This window comes from Fonsecaea pedrosoi (genome assembly GCF_000835455.1).
Source record: "Fonsecaea pedrosoi CBS 271.37 unplaced genomic scaffold supercont1.1, whole genome shotgun sequence".
NCBI lineage: Eukaryota > Fungi > Ascomycota > Eurotiomycetes > Chaetothyriales > Herpotrichiellaceae > Fonsecaea > Fonsecaea pedrosoi.
Window position 1 is genome coordinate 3579284 of NW_013550615.1, and position 19026 is coordinate 3598309.

Sequence of the window (19026 nt, forward strand, 5' to 3'; positions counted from 1 at the left end):
GTTGTTGTTGTTGTTGTTGTTGTTGTTGTTGTTGTTGTTGTTGTTGTTGTTGTTGTTGTTGTTGTTGTTGTTGTTGTTGTTGTTGTTGTTGTTGTTGCTGCTGCTGTCCTGCCACAGGATAAAGTGAAATGCCGGGATGCGAGCCCGGCGTCACAAATAGCTCCGAGGAGTGAGCGTCTGATCTCGGACTGCTAGACTTTGAAGTCGGCAAGGGTGATGGTTGGTTCTTCTCCGCTCGCAGGAGGAGATTCTGAATGACATCGGCACCCTGGCCAGCAACTTTATTTGTGTTGCGGATCGTGTTCAGTCTGAAAAGCGACTCCCGTATGCATCTGAATGCTTCTGGGACCAACTGTGCATTTTCGTGCGGGAAGGCAATCAAGACAGCCAACACCGAGACGCATGGCTCCACGCTCAAATAGGCGAGTGTGAACATTTTGTAGTGATGGAGAGATAGAGAGTCAAAAAATCGCTGCTGGGCATCCAACATGTGGATGGCGGCTTTCAAGATCTCGGTGCGGCTCTTGGAGATTGAAAAGATATACGGCCGGTGAAGCAGGAGGATGAAGAGCCAAATGGTCGCACAGAAGAATTCCCGTTGTGATGCCAGCATCGGGAACTCTCCATCAAAGGACCTGTCTGGGTTTTCGAATCGGTAAATGGCGGGGATGCTGGCGATATACTCCAGGGCTCCTTGGTGAAGACGTTCCACCTTGCCATAATCTCGCGGGTACGGCCCTTCCAGCTCCAATTCGCGGATCTGTGGGAGGTGTTTATGTATATGGTACTCGAGCAATCGCACTGTGAACGTATTCGGTTTCTCGTAATCACTTCTTTGAAACGGGGCTGAGGAATTGCGGTTTCTTGGGATGTCGCAGTCGGTGGGTGGAACAATGGTATAGTCATTGGTCTTGAAATTGAGTGGCTTGCCCAAAACCATGCCCATTTGACTGCAGTTTGCCGTTAGTCACACAGTTACCGGGCATCAGCGCGTGTTGCCAGTCAACTCACCTGTCCCAGAGGTAAAGGTTCACCATCAGACGACGCCGTAGCACCATGTTCCACAGCTCCTCACATGCACTCTCTGCATCACTGGCGTATAGTTTGCCGTCGTCGCGATGGAGACCTATCTCTTGCGCATTCATGGTCGCTTGCGCGACGACATGCCATGATTCGACAATCATCCCCCGATTCTTGAGCCATGCCGTGCGCAGAAGCTGTGCTGCTATATAATCCAAGTTGATGACATCTTTTGGAAGCAGGCCCAAAAGCCGCATTGCAGGATCGTCCGACGGTCCATCTCCTTCCACAGCAATCCCTTTGATACAGAAAGTGTGGAGGTTCTCAGAGTGGCCAGCCGGTAGGAACTGTAAGGCGCACACGAGGACCTGAAAGAGGAGAGCTGAAAACACCAGCCTTTCCGAGGGAAATGTGCCTTCTGCCTGATAAAGGGGCGAGGTGTGATGATGGTAGTAATCCTCCAGTTTGGTCGTGAAATGGTTTCTATCTAGGATGGTATACTGCCAGTTGACCTCGTCGAAGAAGACATTGACCAGGTCTCTCACACAAGCTGAACATGGCAGGAGTTTCAGCACAGACTTGTAGATCTCGTAGGCCGCCTGGCACAGCGTCACATTTTTCTGCTTCTGCGACGGTCGAGGACTGCTGCCCAGCTCCAGGTCCTCTAGTTTCTTGACAATGCCTAGCGAGTTATGCACGTTGACGTTGGAATAGCCGAAACATGCAAGATCAGGGCTCCATGTCTCTTCCTTCGTAGAGTGATATTCTTGCACAACGAAACCAGGCGCCTTGGAAAATGCTTCGACATACGGTTCCTCGGTGGCTTTTTGAGAGCGACTGGTCATGAATCAACAACCGAGGAAACCCCAGAAGGAAAACGACTCACCCCGGAATCGCATCTCCATAGAAACAACTATCTTGCTTTCCTCGGAGCACGCAGGTCATGCAAGGCGTTTCCCTATTGCACTATTCGTTCTGGTTAGTCCCCACGAGCGACTGATATGTACTACGAGGGGTCCTTCAAACCAACCTTCTGTTTGCTGTGGCGACAGTTGGTGCAACTAAAGGTGATGCGCATCCGTTTCTTTCGTATTTGGTCGCCCGAAAGGCCTGCGGCATGGCGTCGGGTCTCCATGGGCAATGACAGGTTCGCCGTCGACAGTACATGCAATGGTGTCTCTGTGGAAAGAGGGTTCTTGAAATCCGAGTCCTGCGGAGTATCGACTTTACATAAAGCCGTGGTGCCGTAAGCGATCGATGACTTAATATCCTGCACGGGCGCCGATGATATGGAGCATTGCGGGCGAGACTGGGCCATGTCACCATTACTCAGCACCTGCAGAACGCAGGGGAGAGAGATTCAGGGTGCCAGGCACCCAGGAGAGATTCTGTACCGTCGGATAGCTGAGTATTTCGCCTTTGCCAGTCGGATTGCACGTTGCCCGAATCACACCTGGATTTGCCGCCTGCTTCACCGGATTTGGGGCGGGATGGCGTGAAGAACAGGGAAGAATGATTCCCCTAGATTGGCCAGCTCCACCTAGTCGACGAATCCACGAATCCACGGCCCGAAGAAAATAATCCTCGCCTGCTACAGTGGCAGTTCGGTTGGACTGGCTCCGCTCATCCGCACTGACGCTTCCGCATATACAAAGTCGACAGAGCCACTAAGGGCCCTGGGGCCTACGCTACTCGACTTGCAGCAGCCACCAGCGACCGTCGTCCTAGGGAAGAGAATAACAATGGATGAGACGGGGAAATTCTCTCACCAGCGGAGGCAAATGCTAACCCAAGAGATCGGCGTCGTGAGCATGGAGCAGGAGTCGCTAAGCATCTCATGTTACGAGGAATTGACACAATGAATGTGTTCAGCCTCGCCACGGAGTTCGACCAAGTCAATCCCGCCGGCTAGAGTGAGCGTACCTATCCAACAACGAATCGGCTCGAGACAGGTGATCCTTCTGAGACGTCTGGCCGACAGAAGATCCTGTGCGATCCTCGCCATCGTGATTCCAGTCGTCCAAAATGGTCAGCGACACTGATGTTTGGAGTGCAGGATCTACAGCCTATCTCCCGTCAGGATATCTCCGCGGTTGAATGGGTGCCTCTGCTGAATGTGGCGGTCGACGGCGCAAAGACACAGGAGAGAAATCAGGCGTTGACGACAATCCTGCCCCGAGGCAGGAGGATCAACACAAGGATAGATCCTAGCCTGTCGCCATCACGCCAGCTCTCTTGCACTAGCCCATCCCTTGATGACCATGGAGCACGCTTTATCAGCGTTCACCTAAGCCTGCACGGGTTGGCCATGTCGACATCACCTGCGTGTTCCGTGGTTCCAGCGAGATACCATACAACGTCAAGGCATATGCAACATGTGAAGCGATCGGTATGACTAAGATGTGAGTATTTATGGTCGCATCTTGAGCTGGCGCTGTATTCTTGCCCATCGTGGGCGCTTCAGCTTTAGCAGCTCCGCTTGAGTGGGTATGTATGGGCTGATCTCTGCTGCATCCATCGCAAATTTGTCAAAGTCTGCTCCGGCGCAAATGGAATGTCGCCAGCACATGTTGCCAAAGCGCAGAATCGCTTCTGATAGTCGTTCCAGGCTGACTGTACAGGCTCGGTAGTTGAGGTGGGGGACGGGTTCGAGACATCGTGGTGCCTGTCAGATGTGTATCTGGAGTCCAATGGTCCAGTCGACAGGTAGGCAGTCTGACGTGTTAAGGGGAGAACAAGCATGCCCATCCAATCGCGAAAAGGATGTAAAGGCTCCGCAGAGTTCCCGGAGTGGTGGCTGGAGGAGGAGGAGTCTTTCATTATCGCTTGCGCCAACGGTGTCTCCGCTGGAATGCTTTCAGTTTCGCAAAGGTTATGCCTATTACTTGACAGGTTAGGTAAACATGGCTTCCAATAAGGTGAGCGGGACAGGGTTCGAACTCAGGATCCAAGGATTCTTGAACGCGGGACAAGCCTGCCGAATGGAAGAAAGCATCATTGTCACCGTCTTGTGCGAGAATACCACAGATTTTCACCCGGCACAAAGCATCTCCCCCAGTGCAAAGTCTTCGGAGCAATTGATCAGTCGAGGTGGCAAGCAGTCTCAATAAATGTTCAAATGTTGCTCGTGTTATGGGGTGAAGGCCCGCCACCTACCTCTCGTGAAGCCCGACGACTCTGTTGTTGCTGTTGACGCTAGGACCTAGGCTAGGAGTTAAGCAATACCACCATCGGCCCCCAGGAGAGCAGAGGGTAGGACGACTGCGGATCAGCAGTTTCGATCAATGGCAATGGCCACAACTCTCTGTTAAACGAGACCCACCAATGCTTGAGGCGACCCTGATGGCTCCTAGGGTCGGAGGCACAGACAAGATGCACTCGCTGTGATGCGGAAAGGAGGAGTCACGGAGCGGGTAGTGCTGGAAAGGTACACAGGGTTACAAGGTTATGGGTCTGTGTCCACCCTGCTTGTGTCAAAGTCGAGAGAGACGATAACAGCTGGTGTGCTTGGTAGACTCTTGCGCAGGGGGTTGCTTCGAGAAGTGATGGCAGCTCATCCCTGTATTTGCACCCGGCCTGAAGCATTTGAGGAGCCTTTCTTACCTGCCCAGTCGTTTTTTTCCCACGGTAAAGGGAACTTTATGGTATCAGGCGCCTGGGAATTGATCCAAAATCCTTGAAACCATAGAGGTCAACGGAAGAATCGTGCATTCGTGTATCCGGCAGTTGGCTTCCTGACAGGTGGTTGGCGGCGCAAGCGACTAAGGAGGGCGGTGGCTACCCTTTCCCGAGGCCATTGATTTGGATGAGAGTGGTCAAAACTGTCTCCTTCAGATGACTCCAAGGCAGGGGGGGTTCCATCTTCTGTCGTCATTTATTTGTTCAGCGAAAAGCTCCCTTCATGACCCTCTTGTCTTCTGAGTGCGTTCCCTCGACAAGGCCATCATGCTTTAGCCCTAGCCTGTCTCTCATTGTGCGTTGTCTCCGAGCAGTCCTGTTAAGCCGACCTGAGGTTTCGTTCGCGTCCACTTCAATGACCAACACACCCTGGCCTACATCAAACTTTTTGAGGCTTATGCAATATCCGCAGGAATAGGTGTGCTGTCAAAAGCAGCGTCGAACATCTGCATTCGCCAGAAAAGCGTCCACTCAGCTCCAGCACGGCGAAAAACAGAGCCCCATCTCGGATCAAGACTGGCAGTCTGTGCCTAGCGCGAGCGTGCGAGGAGCGACGAACGACGTTGGGGTCTTTGGCGCAGTCGACGTGTCCCGGTTAAGTTTTGTACGCATCGACGTACGTATCCCATGGCATAATGTCCCGCGGTTCGCGGTCTCGACGACGGACAGGGCCTTGAGGTTAAAGCCGCCTTTGGAGCAAGAACAAATCGGATCATTACGTGGTGAGCTTGTGAATGAAGCTCGTGGATCTATGCCATGATTGTCGCCAGTTTTAGATTCGTCGTGCTTACCTAAACCGCAGTCGGATTTGCAGGGCTGCTGGACTCGGTGCACGCGTAACAGGATCCTTTGAAGCACCCAAGTCATTCCGACAAGCCGTATTCCGACAAGGCTGCGCTGATAGCATCCTTATACGATGGCGAGTGAGGAAAGTCCATCCCAAGAGCGAATCACCTCACGGTTGAACGATTCGCGAATTGGCCTTTTCCGCCGGAATCCAGGCCACTCGCCACTCCGGCAGCCACCATGTCACCATCGACAGATACAGTATCACCACCATTACGACCGCCGCATCTTGTCTCCCGCTAGGCTGTAGAGGACGCGGTCCAATGTGCGTGTTGTAGCCAGCACCGAACCTGGGTAGCAGAAGGCAGGCGGTGGAGAGGCGAAAGAAAGACAAAGAGACCAAAATCACTCATTCGCTTAATCAGGAAATCTGGACTGCGCCAATGGCAAAGAACAACCTCACCAGAGACCCCTCAACCCATGAAATCTGTATCTACATAGACATTTTGTGATCGAGATTTTTGCCACCTCCACATTCCAGTCTTCATCCATCAGAATCTAGACTAGACGACACGAAAATCCGAGCCCGTTTAGCCCTCTTTACGCGCCCCGTCAAACACCTTGGCCTTGAATACTACGTGCCAAATACGACCTACATACTTGACCATCCATGACTTCGTACATCGCAAATTACCTGTATCTGGACGGCACAATTGTGCAAGAGGAGGTCATTGGAGTGGGCGGTGCGGGCATTGTCGTCAATCGAGAAGGATACGCCCTCAACATCCCTCGGATATCCAAGGTGTTTGAAATCGACGGAGTGCCAGTTGACGATAGAATATTGAACGCTGATGCAGGCGACTCCTACGACGAGCTCGCCGTCGCCATCAAGTCTTTTCGGCATGATAAGGCTATATACAAGAGGCTGGGCGACCATCCTGGGATCATACCCTGTTATAACGTCGACTCGGAAGATCCAAATGCCCTTGATGGTTGGCGACCTTCGCAAGTATTTGGTCGATGTCCGGCCGACAAGGGCGCGCCAGCTCTCCTGGTTACTTCAATTAGCGTGTGTTATGGCCTATGCACATTCTAAACGTATTCTCATATGTGACTTCCGGCTGGATAATATCGTCTATGACGATATGATGAATCTCAGGCTTATTGACTTCTCCGAATCCTCTTTGATGGACTCTGACTGGGACTTGGACGGCTGCGATAGATACGGCTATTCTATTCTGACCGACATTGGACAATTTGGGGCAGTGATGTTTGAGATCATAACTGGCCAACATTGTCGTTTTGATATTTATCAGGATTGGACCGGGCCAGGAGATGCGACAACCTGGCCTCAAGGGGAAACACTTCCGTCGACAAGCGAGGTGTGGCTAGGATCTATTATCGAAAAATGCTGGACTAAAGGATTTGTGTCTGCTCAGGATCTTGAGAGAGAACTTAAAGAGGTGAACGTCTGCTGAATCGCGGTAAATATGACCTTTCGCCACGATTCAAGTCCTCGTCGTTACCATGTTTCCACATCACTGCACCGGGATCGGTAATGAGCGATGTTTAACTGCTGGGTTGGACATCCTTGAAGAGTTCTCGCAACGTCAGGTTTCGGCTTTGACCCTGACAAAATACGCAGTCCTATTTGAACGAAACCGATCTTTCGGTGAGAGGCTCTCTTGGGCTCGGTTCATCCATCATCGTGTCTTCTGGAAGACATATCCAATTTCCGAATGATACAAAAAGACAGTGCATATCATAAAGCAGGGAACATGTGGCAGCGTAAATTCAAACTTACAGAGTATGGGTGACAATAATCTGCCAGAAAATCCAGATGAAGTGCGGCCATGGAAATTGCCAAACTCGAAGTTAGCAGGAGATCATGCTGTTGTCATCGTACCTTCGGCAGCAATGTCCTCGGTGCTGGTCTGGTAGGCATTCCATTGGCTTGGACCTGTGTACCTCGTCCTTGCCATTCTTAGTTGAGGTCTTGGGTGATACAAGGAATTGGCACGAGGCTGATGGAATTGAAGGTCCGATCAAGACAGTGGACTTTATGATCGTCCTCGGTGCGTCTGTATCAAGATCTTGTGCAAAAAGCACTCAGAATAGGTTTCAGCCAGGTGGCATATCAGATTTCCGTCATCAGCACAACATTGATTGGGAAATAGTATGCGCTTCGTTTGTAGACACGACAGTCTGCTGCACAAGAGATTGTCCATGTACCGATCAGATCTTGGACCTCCAAGACTGTGGAAAGCAGCCTATCTAATCGATGTAGACTGATTAACGTTATACCGACGATTCCTCTTCAAGCTTTTGCTTCTTAGAGTCTTAACACCGTGGAAACAGAAATAACATTGGAAAATACCATGTACCGCTACAAGAATGGAGTGAACGAACCACACTGCAGGTTGATGCAATGAGGGGATTCCAGAATCGACCGAAACTTGCATGACACAGACGATACCAGTCTTTCTCCCGCTCTCTTGTGAATAAGGGATTCTGCCTCCCTGGCTGCATATCGGCCTGTGTGTGACACACCTCGATGAGGCTGAGATGCTGGTATGGCAGTACAGCCAAGTCCAGTCAGGATTACTCGGAGCTACGGGGCTTCGCTGAACACCATAGTATCGATATGAAACTAGGCCATCTGCCTGAAGCGACAATATCCCGACTTGGGATATATGGGACGTTGGTCAAGGTCTGGAACGTCCAAACGAGTGTTCGAAACTCTGTTTCAGAGCGACCAGCTGGCAGTTGAGCTCATTGACGACATGCACAATTATACTTAAGATCCACCTCTCACTTTGCGGGTTCTTTGTGTGGAGTACTCGGTACAGCCGGGACACTCCCAAGCACCACCTTCTGGAGTTTTAGATGTAATAAGAGTTCTCGTAGAGGTAATAGACTCGCAAAAAAGTGTCTGGCCCTATCATGTGTAGAAACAGCCCTTCTTCTTATGTCCGTCGATGTACCCAACCTTGGGCTCCAGGTAGCTTCTGCAGGCCGTCAGAAACAATCGGATCCCGGTCTCATCAGCGGAGTGTGGCAGTTCTGGCACACTACTATTTTCGGAATAGTTTGGGTTGGTTGTTTCTTGGATTGTCCGTCATCTCCACCCTTTTGACAGTTGAAGTTTTGAGGTCAAGACACGTCCACTAGACATGCTTCAGTTAACCAGAAGATTTCCCCAGGTCCGAGGAACGTGAACAACAAACCCATTCCGACCAACCATGCTTCAAGGAAACCACTTTGTACGTGAATAGTGAAAGACAATAAATACCATTGGTCAACAGGTACGAGGTGCTGTACGAGTACTCCGCACTCCGTACTTGTCGAGCAATCTTGATCCAACGGAAGGAAAAGTACCTCCTAAGGGGTAGAAATCTATTTAAAGTGGACTGCTTCTGTACGTGATAGCGCAGGGAATGGACTTAGAGTGGCTAAGTGAGCTAAACTCTTCCCAGAACAAATCAATTTTCCACAGGCAACACTGGTCAGTCTTGGCACCGGTGTTAGCGCCGATGCTAATTTCCATCACTGTCACTTTTCCCATAGCCGCACCACCACCACCTGCTGCACCGTCTGCACCAAGCAAGGCTTTTTCCATCACATGTTGTTGTCATTCCTCTACCCTTGCTGCCAGGCTATTGATGTCTTTTTTGACGTAACATGGACTCCCTACTCGTACACGAGGTCGAGTGGATAGGGGGAGCCCTTGTCCGAAACAATTGTTGACCACCCAGCTGTCCTCCGAGAAACCAGAATCCACCGACCGCATGACCGACACCACCACACCCTTCTTTGAATTCTCACCGTCAAATGTCTGACTTGTTCCCACCAGCGGGAAAAAAAGAGAAAGAGGCACAGTCACAAGTGAACAAGCAGATGCAAAGGCATGTCTCAGTCTGGTGGCGGCCAATGCCACATAAGGGGCTAGCCACTGAAAGGGAGATCCGTCGCTCCGTCTAACGAGATGATCGGGGGTCAATGCTTGTCTTTTCCCCACAACCTCCGGACTCCTGAAATGTATCCGACTGGACCAATCCTCCGGCCCGTGTCGCTTTGGAGCCGCCACGCCACGGGGGTTCAGGCCTCGATCCAGTCAAGTCGAACCAGTTTGAACCAAACCCCAGTCCAAAACTTATCCTATCCACTCTGACAAGCCCATTGTTTTCCCAATTGCTGTCAAGGGTCGTTGAGGGTTACCGCGTGCATGTCAGGCATTGGTGCTGGGTAGGCTAGCTAGCTAGCGGCCGAGCTACTAGTATTTTCCAGTCGTATTTATCTTTTACTCCTTTCCCCCAGGAACACCAGTCCCCTTTTTTTTCGTCCCCGTTGCTTTGTTTCTCGTGGTGTCTATATACAGCGGTAATAGGCTTGTCATTGTGTGTTGTTGTCTCCGTTACATACATTCGTTATTTGCTTCTCCCTCCTGCTCAGTTCCAAGTCTTTCGTTGAATAGCATTTTTGGCACCATATCTCAACCTTCGCTTCCTCGACACCTATCAATCATGCAGTTGACAACTCTTCTGTTGGCATCCATTGCCTCCCTGGCAGCTGCTCAGACAGCCACCAGCTCGGCCACCACCTCGACCTCGACCTCAACCTGTGCCGCCCAAAAGTGAGACCATTGGACGCCCCATTGCCCTTCAAGCAACCAAGAACTTTGCTAACAGAATGTGAACAGCATTCTTGATGCCTGCCTTGCCACCATCCAGGGACAAGTGAACTCGTGCCAGAGCACCGACTACGGCTGCCTGTGCACTCAGTACGGCAACCTGCTGACCTGCTACAACAACTGCCCCAACGACTCGGGCGTCACAACGGTCCAACAGCAGCGTGACCAATACTGTGTGGCCGCGTCCGCCTACCCGTCCACCAGCAGCACACCCGTGTCCGCGGCCCCCAGCACCACTGCACCCGCCACTACTGCCTCCGGCAGTGCCTCATCAACCGACTTCTCGTTTGGCGACGGCACTTCCACAACCGCCAGCGCCAGCGCCAGTGCCACCGACGGCTCCTCGTCTGACAACGCCGCACCAACCCTGGAGCTGGGCCGTGGCATCGTGGCCCTTGCTCTCGCTGGATTGGGTCTTGTCCTGTAAATTTGACAAAAGGAACTTGAAAGAGCCCGGGGGACAACTGGTCGATAATTCCTTCCTTGCTGTGTTATGTTTCTCTGCAAGCATTGCGTTCTGGGACAAATGGTGGTGGGAAAAATCAAAAAGAAACGGGACAAACGTTTGCTGCTCTTCCGACCCGCGGCGTAGATGATCTCTTTTCTTGGGGGGGAGTCAACACCAGCCGTTGTGGAAGGAAAATCAAATAGTTAATCAATTTATAATCTCTCCCCAGCTTTGGGCCCCCAGTCGCGGTCTCCTTTTGAGGGGACATTGATATCAGTCATCTTTGGCGTTGTGATCGTCGTTTCGGTGCCCGGGTTTCCTCTTTGTTATCTTCGTCCTTTGGAAGAGCTGTCCGTTTCCTGCCTTTCTGAGCCGGTGTTGGCTGTTGTGGCTGCGGCTGTGGCTGTGGTTGTTGAGGGCTATTGTCCTTCGCATTGTCATCATCATCTTTCCCGTCGCCCTCGCCCTCACCCTCACCCTCACCACGAACCCCCGCCTCATCGAGGCCCGGATGCTCGTCAAACGCGTCGAGCAAGCCCTTCCGCTCCACCCCCTCCAACAAATCCACATGACCCAGGACGTAAGCGACCTGTTCCAACTCGCGGGCAGTGACGTTCAACCTCTCCAACACCGGCCCCGCGGCCTCGAGCAGCGCCGTGTACTCCTTGAGCGAGTACTTGAGCTTCTTGTCCGCAGTGGGGAAGAACCACAGGTACATCTCGTCCTGGAAGAAGGGGACGTGGACCGGGTCGAAGACGTTGAGGATCAAGGTCCCCGTGGCGGGGCCGATGCCGGTCAGTTTGCAGACGGCGTCGAGGGCGTCGGTTATGACGGCGGTGGACAGACGGGACGGTTGGGGGAAGGAGCCTGAAGTTGATTCTGAGGTTGATGAGGACGAGAGTTTGGCAAAGGCCAGACACGTCTGGGCTTGAACCGCCGAGGCGTCGTTCTTGCGCACCATGGCTGGGAGAAAGGGCCGCGAGTGGCCGTGGGTTCTGAACAAACGGGGGAAAGGGGTCAGCTTTCTTTCTGCGCCGTGACAAACCACACAGAAATGGGTCATGGGCGTGGCCCGGGAAAGCAGAGAGAATAGCGAATAGCAGCTCCTTGAAAACAAAAGCAGACAGCTGGTTTTTGGAGGATGGCATGGCATGCCATGTCGTTCCATCATGACCCCGGCCGGGATCGACAACGAAACACGCATCCGTCCCACTCCCATGGTAGAAACAAATCCTGCGAACAGAGACCAGAGGTAGCGTAGGGAATAAAATAGAATCGACTTGACTTGACTTGGAACAGACTCACATCTTCCACTGCACCAACCTCTCAACATCATCTTTCGTCAGCCCTCCGCCGCCGCCGCCACCTTGCGTACCGGAAGATCCATTCTTCTTCGTCTTCGCCTGCTTCGTCTTACTCTTGTCCTTCTTGGACGCTGACGCAACTTCACCATCAACATCAGCACCGCCAGAGACGGGTTCAGCCGCAGCAGCAGCAGCAACAGCGGCGGGCAAATCGTGGAACCTCCAGCGATCGCGCTTCAACGCCTCAGTGACTTTCTTGTTGTCGTTCTTCAACTTGGATCTATACACCTTCTCGACCAGCGAGGGGTACAGCCTGAGCGCCTCGCGGAATGCGGCGAGAGGAATTGCCGAAGGTGTTGGAAGCATTTGTGACATTGTTATTGTCGTTGGATAATCTTATGGTCGCCTGAATCCAGGCGGTTGGTTGTACGAGGTATAGGATGGTGGTAAACGGTTGGTTTGTTGAGATGTTGACTTGTTTGCCTACTCGCTAGGTATTGAGAGCACAGCTAGATCACTCGATTTTGATGCTTGGGGGTCGTCGTCGCTGGCGTCCTTGTCATGTGGTGTCGTGTCGTGTCGTGTTGTAGGCTCATATCATGGACTCATGTCATGGTTGATCTGATGAGCGTGGCGAAGAAACGCGTTGGGAGCGTGTAACGTCCAATCTATTATTTGGTGTCGGATGCTAATGCACAACCATCTACCTCGACACGTGGTAATTATATTTCGGTTACTTCTGTCAATCAGCGTTCCTGGATCCTTTGAAAAATACATTTCTGGCTCGTAATGACGAGCTGCTTGACAGGATCACGGGACATCATTTCGGTTACTCTTCTACTGTATCGACTCAGAGCTTCAACATTGACCCATCTGGATCCCACCAGTTCCTGAATGCTGTCTTGGTCTGCACCAATCTAATCTGACCTCAATTTTGTGTTCCGGACGCTGAAAGAAACCGTCCATTCCCATTGCATCCATGCACTGATCTCCCGAGACCGCCACTCTAAATGTAACTTGGAGCGACAGCATTGAAATAGAGCGTGCTCCCAGCCTTGAACAGCAACATACTGATACAATTTCCTTCTCAACCTGCAGGATCTCATCAAAATTCCTCGGTGAACTACGCCTTGGCTCTTTTGACTTCCTCCTTGGGCTGAATCCTCGCCATCATCTCCTCTCTCTGCATCAAATGTCCCACCCTCTCCAAAAGCTGCAATAGCCCTTTCATGCTGTTGCCCCATTCGTCCAACACCTCATCCGGTCCGCGTTTGACTTCGAAGCTCACCACTCGGGCAGGCCGGTCGATGCGCGCATACACCGTCTTCTTCGTCACTAGGTCCGATATGTACTTCTCGGTCTCATCATCCGAGAGATCCAAGAGCTCCGTCAAACGCGGGAACGTGATGCGTGTGTAATACTTGGCAATGACGCGAACATTGTGCTCAATCACCCGATGCCTCAGTGCTTCGTATCGCGTATGGGCCTGCGGATCACTCGCGTCCGGGGTTTTGGAAAAGATGTCTGTTGAGCAAAGGTGTTCACCATACTGCTGCTCGACCATGGGCCATCGCATGAGTTCCGGAATGGTGAACTGTTTCAACAGGGCTGCGTCTTTGGGGATTTCAGAATTGCGACTGTCTTGATAGATGCGGTGTAGAAGATCGGACTGTTCATTATCATACGGGGCGAGCAAAACAAAGTAGATGACTCTTTGGAGAACGGCATGGAGCTGTTCAGGATTGTTCTCGACGGACTCCGTATCCAAAACTTGTCGGTAATGTTTGCATACTTCGAGGTATTTGTCTTCGTGTTTCGCCAGTGTGATCTGTTGTTCGTAATATCGCAGTTTGAGATCCGTCACGTCGTCTTCTGGCTCCTGTTCAGACTGCTCCTCAGACTTCTTCTTTGCTTCTTTCTCCTTCCTCTCCTTTTCCAACTGCTCAGGGGTCTTCTTCGGCTTTCGGGCAAAATATCTTGTGCTGATTTTTCTGCTTAGAATACCGGCTTGCGTCCAGTCGTTGTTCTGTATACACAGTGCCACCTGTTCTAGGATGAATTCTGTCTTTTCTCTTCTCGTCATCGAGCCGAAAGTCTCCACTTGGAGTTCGCAGAGGATATCACATGCTGACTTGATGTCGCCTTGCTCTTTCTTGATGTTGGAAAGTATTCGGGTGATTCTGGCACGTTCGACCTCGACGAAGATCTATTGCCCATGTCAGTCTGATGGCACATCGATACAATGGAATCACTTTGCGCACCTTGCCCTCGGTCACGGTCCGGAGCGCCTCAATGACACTGAGCTTCGTATCAAGATTCGGTGTGTCGTCAAGGAAGCCCATGACAACCTGCACCATGTTTGTGATGGCTTGTTTGAGTTGGCCATGTTTCTTCGACAGGAGCAGGACTTGCTCGTTCATCAAGCTCCAATCCCCGGCCTCTTTGCATAGCGTGACAATGGTAACGAGACACCGGGAGGTTGTCGCGAGATCTGAGGACTGCGGCAATAGTTAGCGAAGGGCAGGGCAGGGAGTCTCCGGTCATCAATCACGTACTTGTCTTGCTTGCTTCTCAAGCAGCAGAATCTTGTCAATGGCTTTGTGAAGATCTTTCTGCGCAGAACATCAGCCAGGTTATTCATGGAAGTGACCAGCATCTCTACCTTCGCTAGTGCTTCTGCTTCGGGGAGAATCTTATCCGCCTCTTTCGTAAAGTCCTTCTCCGGCTTGAAGATGGTGCCGTCTGACATGGTGGCGGATGAAGAATGGGAACCGAAGACTCGAGATGGTATTCGAATAGTGGTACAGATACTAGGAAGACAGCGAGAAAGTCCCAAGAGGTCGAGGAAGCCAAAATCAGAGATTGGTGGTTTGTTGTTTGGAGCAACCTCTGGCCGCAGGTTGACATGAGCTCAGATGCGCTCTGAGCCTTGACGCGTCCTTGGCGCCTGCCTCGCCTCTCAGCCTTGCGTTTACTGAAAATTGCCTTTTAAGCCTCTCTATAACTGTGGAGCAGGTAATGCATTTGACCCAAGCAAGATATTTCTAGGATACCAAAAGTGTCTATATAAGCAGGCCACATGTTCTTCAGATCCTCTAACTACCCATCACCATACATTGAACCAATCCGTTCCCATGCTCATAAATTGCATCTACACGTTGCCCAGGAAGCCCTGGCTCTCCAGCATCAACACAATTTCGTGGACAATACTCCTGACAGACTGCTTCTCGCAGTCTACGGTCAAATCTGCATTCGAGGGCTTCTCATACGGATCGTTGATACCAGTAAAGTTCTTGATCGAGTTCCTCCGAGCCCGCGCATACACGCCACGCTTATCCGTCTTTTCACAGAACTCGAGGCTAGTGGCGACGTGGACCAAGAAGAAACTGCCATATTGCTGGATGGTGTCCCGAGCTTCCTGGCGGGCTTCCTCAAAGGGTGCAATTGGTGCTGCGATCACAGCAGCGCCAGCTTTGGTCAGTTCTGCAGCAACAAAGGCGATACGCGCGATGTTGGTGTCGCGGTCCTCTCTTGTGAAGCCCAGTTCGGAGGACAGCTCGTGACGGACGGTCTCACCCAGAAGGAGGGTAACGGGACGCCCGCCTTGTTCGTTGAAAGTGACTTGTAGGGCTCGCGCGATGGCGTCCTTGCCGGAATTTTGGTAGCCGGTCAGAAAAATGGTGAAGCCTTGTTTTGCGCGAGGAGGGTTCGACTCCCTCAATACTTTCACAACTTCCGGGTAGGAGAACCATTCTGGGATAGGAGCACCGACTCTCAAGCGTCTGCGCAACTCGGTGCCAGAGATGTCCAAGGTTTTCACCCCTTCAGGGACTTGATCCTTTGGTCGGTACTCATCTGTATCTGGTAGGTAGGTCATCATCTGGAATTCCACAACCTCAATGCCCAACTCGGCGCGATATTTCTCGACCGCATGTTGGGCGTCATAAGGACCATAGAAGTCCTTTCCTGAGCTGTTCTTGCCAGGACCTGCGTGGTCCCGGCCGATGATGAAGTGGGTAGCACCGTGGTTCTTTCGGATGATAGCGTGCCAAATGGCCTCGCGAGGGCCTCCCATTCTCATGGCAAGTCCAAGCAAGCCAAGGACGGCCATTCCGTTGGGATATCGGGGCATAAGGGCTTCATAGACACGCACTCGAGTGAAGTGGTCAATGTCACCAGGCTTCGTCAGACCCACGACAGGGTGGATGAGCACATTGGCCTGACGCGCACGGGCGGCGCGGACAGTCAGTTCACGATGCGCCCGGTGCATGGGGTTTCGAGTCTGGAAAGCCACCACACGAGTCCACCCAAGCTTCTCAAAGTGCACCCTGAGTTCCGAGGGTGTGTAACGCAGCGCCACATAGTCGTAGTGATTGAGCTTGTTCACGGCCTCGATCTTGCCACCCACGTAGAACTCTTTGGTCGATTGCATCAGGTACTTGATGGCCGGATGTTCTGGGTCTCCTCCAAAGACTTCCTGTGCCTCCTTCTTCTTGTCTGGCCTGTAGACGTCGTCCACGGTAATAATGGCAAGGTTGCGATCGTCTCGAAAATCTCGGAGGGTAATCCGAGACCCTGGCTTGATCTTGAGGCGCTCAATTATCTGGGCCCCGATATCCAGGCAGATGGGCATGCTGAAGAGAGCACCGCTCGCGAGTCTCAGGTTCTCAACGACACCATTGTAGTCCTTCTCGTTCATGAATCCCTCAAGCGGGGAGAAACCTCCGTTCATAATGAGTTCCAGATCACACAACTGTCGCTCAGTGAGAATGACCGCCGGCAATTTCTCAGCCTCAGCTTCAAGCTCGGCATGTCGAGGGGCATCTCGAGTCAGGAGATCTTTGAGAACTCCTCCGTGGGGTGGGTTGGCCATGGTGACAGTGTAGGAGGGGGTTTTGCCAGGGAAGACGTCAGAGGATTGGTTTTGCTCGGCACGCAGCGTTGAGTGGGACAAACGCTGAAGAAAGGGCAATGACAACGGGAAAAAGGACAGCACAGAATAGACAGAGATCTCAGAGAGGGAAATATCCTAAAAGAAGTATTATAACCACGTCCAATGCGAGCGGCCAAGGCCAAATAGTAAGAAACCTACTCTATTCTCGTTTGTTGCAATCCCCGCCACGGCTGAGCCCGCGCACAAATTTTTACGAACCCTGAATGATGTATGGTGTGCGCGACCCCTGCCTACTGCAACCCCTATACCGAGTAAGGATCCCCCGTGATCATCTCCAATAGTAGCGGTTGGCTGCGTCCGAAGCTATGTACCATGCCTGTGTCGAAGCTTGCACCGAGTTCCGGTGCCTGGCAGTGGTGTCCGTTTGGCGTTCGACAGAATGGTCCCTTATGGAAAAGGAGGGGGCCGAAGGGCTTGCCTCATGGGATTGTTGAGGCCAACCACTCTCTTCGGGTCTCGCTAAGGCTGCCGATCTCCGTTGCCATGTTCAACGATGGGAGCAGGGAGGACAGATAACAGGACAGGAGCTTGACACAAAAAGGAACCAAGTACTCTATGAATTTTGTTTCTGACTGGACAAGCAAAAGAGTTTTCCTTGCGGACTGCGCTTTTGCAACATGACTGCGGGCAAGAGGCGGTGTCTCCATGGGGGAGTGCTACACAGCCAGCCATGCAAAAAGAGGACCTTGATGCAAATAGGAAGCGGATGAGCAAAGGAGAGAGAATGGGCGGTCAGATAATCTGCACCTGTGATAAATCTATCGACAAGGGGGTCTTTGGGGCGTCAGGGCCTCCCAGCGTTGGACAGAGCGCCTGCCCTAATGGGGGCTGATGTCCTTCTGTTCGTCTAAATCACAGAGGCGGCGCTGCTGTTGCCAAGAAACCCCATGCCTCTTTTGAACCCTCTCGTGCTTCTGTAAAGGCGCGGGGCGGCCACCGCGGCCACCACGCTCTTTTCCCTCCCTCGATAACACTCACTAATCCATCATCCACCCCCTGATGCTGCATGCAAATGCTGATATCGTGTCGCTCATGTCTCTAATATGTGAAACCCACTAGGAAAATGCATCCATGCCATCACCGATGGCCGAAGTCCCGAACACCGACGCTATGCTGCCAAACACGAGGATCGCTTCAGACCTCGTCTCATGATTGCGCCTCGAGGCTGACCTTTTGAAGCGCTTGTTCCAGAGCTTCCCGCTCTCTCTTCTTTTCTTGTTCCATCAAGTACTGTGCATATTTGGAGCGGGGATTGTGAATACCGCACTCCGTTTTCTGTTGACCCTTCCATCGGCCTGCACGTTCGTCCTCACCTTCCTTGACAGGTTGGGTTGAATGCCAATCCCCGACACTCTTATAACCCCGATCCAGCAAGGCATTGTATGGGACGTCATTGTCCTTGATGTACTGCTGAATCTGGTTGAAGCTCCAGTTGGCCATGGGATTGATCTTGAGCAGACCGGCCTCGTCGACTTCAATGATGTCCAAGGATCCTCTGGCGCCACCTTGGCTTCTTCTCCGGCCGGTGAGAACAGCATATGCCTGCAGCTCACGGTAAGCCCGCTGTGCAGGCTCAACCTTGACCAGATAGTCATATCTGTTGTCATCCTTCTCCCATAGCCTGTCGCCATATTTCTCCTTGAACTCTTCTGCAGTCTCAACTTCGGCTGGCTTGAACACATGGATGTTGACCAGAGGGTATCTCTCCCGCACCTTGTCCACCAGCTCCAAGGTTTCAGGGAAGTGATGGAGGGTGTCGAGGAAGATGAGATCCACCATCTGCGGGCGAGGGACCTTGAGCTTGGACAGCATGTCCAGCTGGACGAGTCCTGTCAGGCCAAAGGCCGTGGTCTGGTAGAGGTTGGGAAGGGTGGTGATGGCCCATCTGAGGATCTCCTGAGGTTCGAGAAACTGAAGTTGGCGGTTGAGAAAACGAAGGTGTTGTTTGGTGAAGTACACCTCGGACAATTCACTTTCACTATTGGCACCTGAGGAATAGCCAGAGTCGGCACCGCCTAATGAGGGGCTGCTGCGGCCACTCCCACACGGGGTCTCGGCTCCTGAAGACATGTCGAGCTCACTTGAGGCAAACGGGTTGAAGAGGTAAGAGACTTGGGCGAGGGAGGACGAGAAGCGCGAGAGGAAA

General features: G+C 52.1%; 7 protein-coding genes across 7 annotated transcripts; 2 read left to right on the plus strand and 5 right to left on the minus strand.

Moving 5' to 3' along the window:
* Window positions 1–150: 150 nt before the first annotated feature.
* On the minus strand, window positions 151–1865 carry Z517_01298 (uncharacterized protein; the record flags this gene model as incomplete). Its single annotated transcript, XM_013434259.1, has 3 exons — window positions 151–188; window positions 268–950; window positions 1012–1865. 3 exons carry the CDS (start codon window positions 1863–1865, stop codon window positions 151–153), a joined length of 1575 nt encoding a protein of 524 aa, XP_013289713.1.
* Window positions 1866–6154: 4289 nt separating this feature from the next.
* On the plus strand, window positions 6155–6580 carry Z517_01299 (uncharacterized protein; the record flags this gene model as incomplete). Its single annotated transcript, XM_013434260.1, has 1 exon — window positions 6155–6580. One exon carries the CDS (start codon window positions 6155–6157, stop codon window positions 6578–6580), a length of 426 nt encoding a protein of 141 aa, XP_013289714.1.
* A 3427-nt stretch (window positions 6581–10007) lies between these two features.
* On the plus strand, window positions 10008–10601 carry Z517_01300 (uncharacterized protein; the record flags this gene model as incomplete). Its single annotated transcript, XM_013434261.1, has 2 exons — window positions 10008–10117; window positions 10184–10601. The coding sequence occupies 2 exons, from the start codon at window positions 10008–10010 to the stop codon at window positions 10599–10601; spliced, it is 528 nt and encodes a 175-aa protein (XP_013289715.1).
* A 298-nt stretch (window positions 10602–10899) lies between these two features.
* Window positions 10900–12301, minus strand: Z517_01301 (uncharacterized protein; the record flags this gene model as incomplete). The annotated part of the gene is made up of 2 exons (XM_013434262.1): window positions 10900–11617; window positions 11928–12301. The coding sequence occupies 2 exons, from the start codon at window positions 12299–12301 to the stop codon at window positions 10900–10902; spliced, it is 1092 nt and encodes a 363-aa protein (XP_013289716.1).
* A 748-nt stretch (window positions 12302–13049) lies between these two features.
* Window positions 13050–14675, minus strand: Z517_01302 (uncharacterized protein; the record flags this gene model as incomplete). The annotated part of the gene is made up of 4 exons (XM_013434263.1): window positions 13050–14132; window positions 14188–14424; window positions 14482–14538; window positions 14589–14675. 4 exons carry the CDS (start codon window positions 14673–14675, stop codon window positions 13050–13052), a joined length of 1464 nt encoding a protein of 487 aa, XP_013289717.1.
* Window positions 14676–15077: 402 nt separating this feature from the next.
* Window positions 15078–16799, minus strand: Z517_01303 (sulfate adenylyltransferase; the record flags this gene model as incomplete). The annotated part of the gene is made up of 1 exon (XM_013434264.1): window positions 15078–16799. The coding sequence occupies one exon, from the start codon at window positions 16797–16799 to the stop codon at window positions 15078–15080; it is 1722 nt and encodes a 573-aa protein (XP_013289718.1).
* A 1227-nt stretch (window positions 16800–18026) lies between these two features.
* Z517_01304 (phosphoadenosine phosphosulfate reductase) lies at window positions 18027–18950 on the minus strand (the record flags this gene model as incomplete). The annotated part of the gene is made up of 1 exon (XM_013434265.1): window positions 18027–18950. The coding sequence occupies one exon, from the start codon at window positions 18948–18950 to the stop codon at window positions 18027–18029; it is 924 nt and encodes a 307-aa protein (XP_013289719.1).
* Between the last annotated feature and the right edge of the window lie 76 nt (window positions 18951–19026).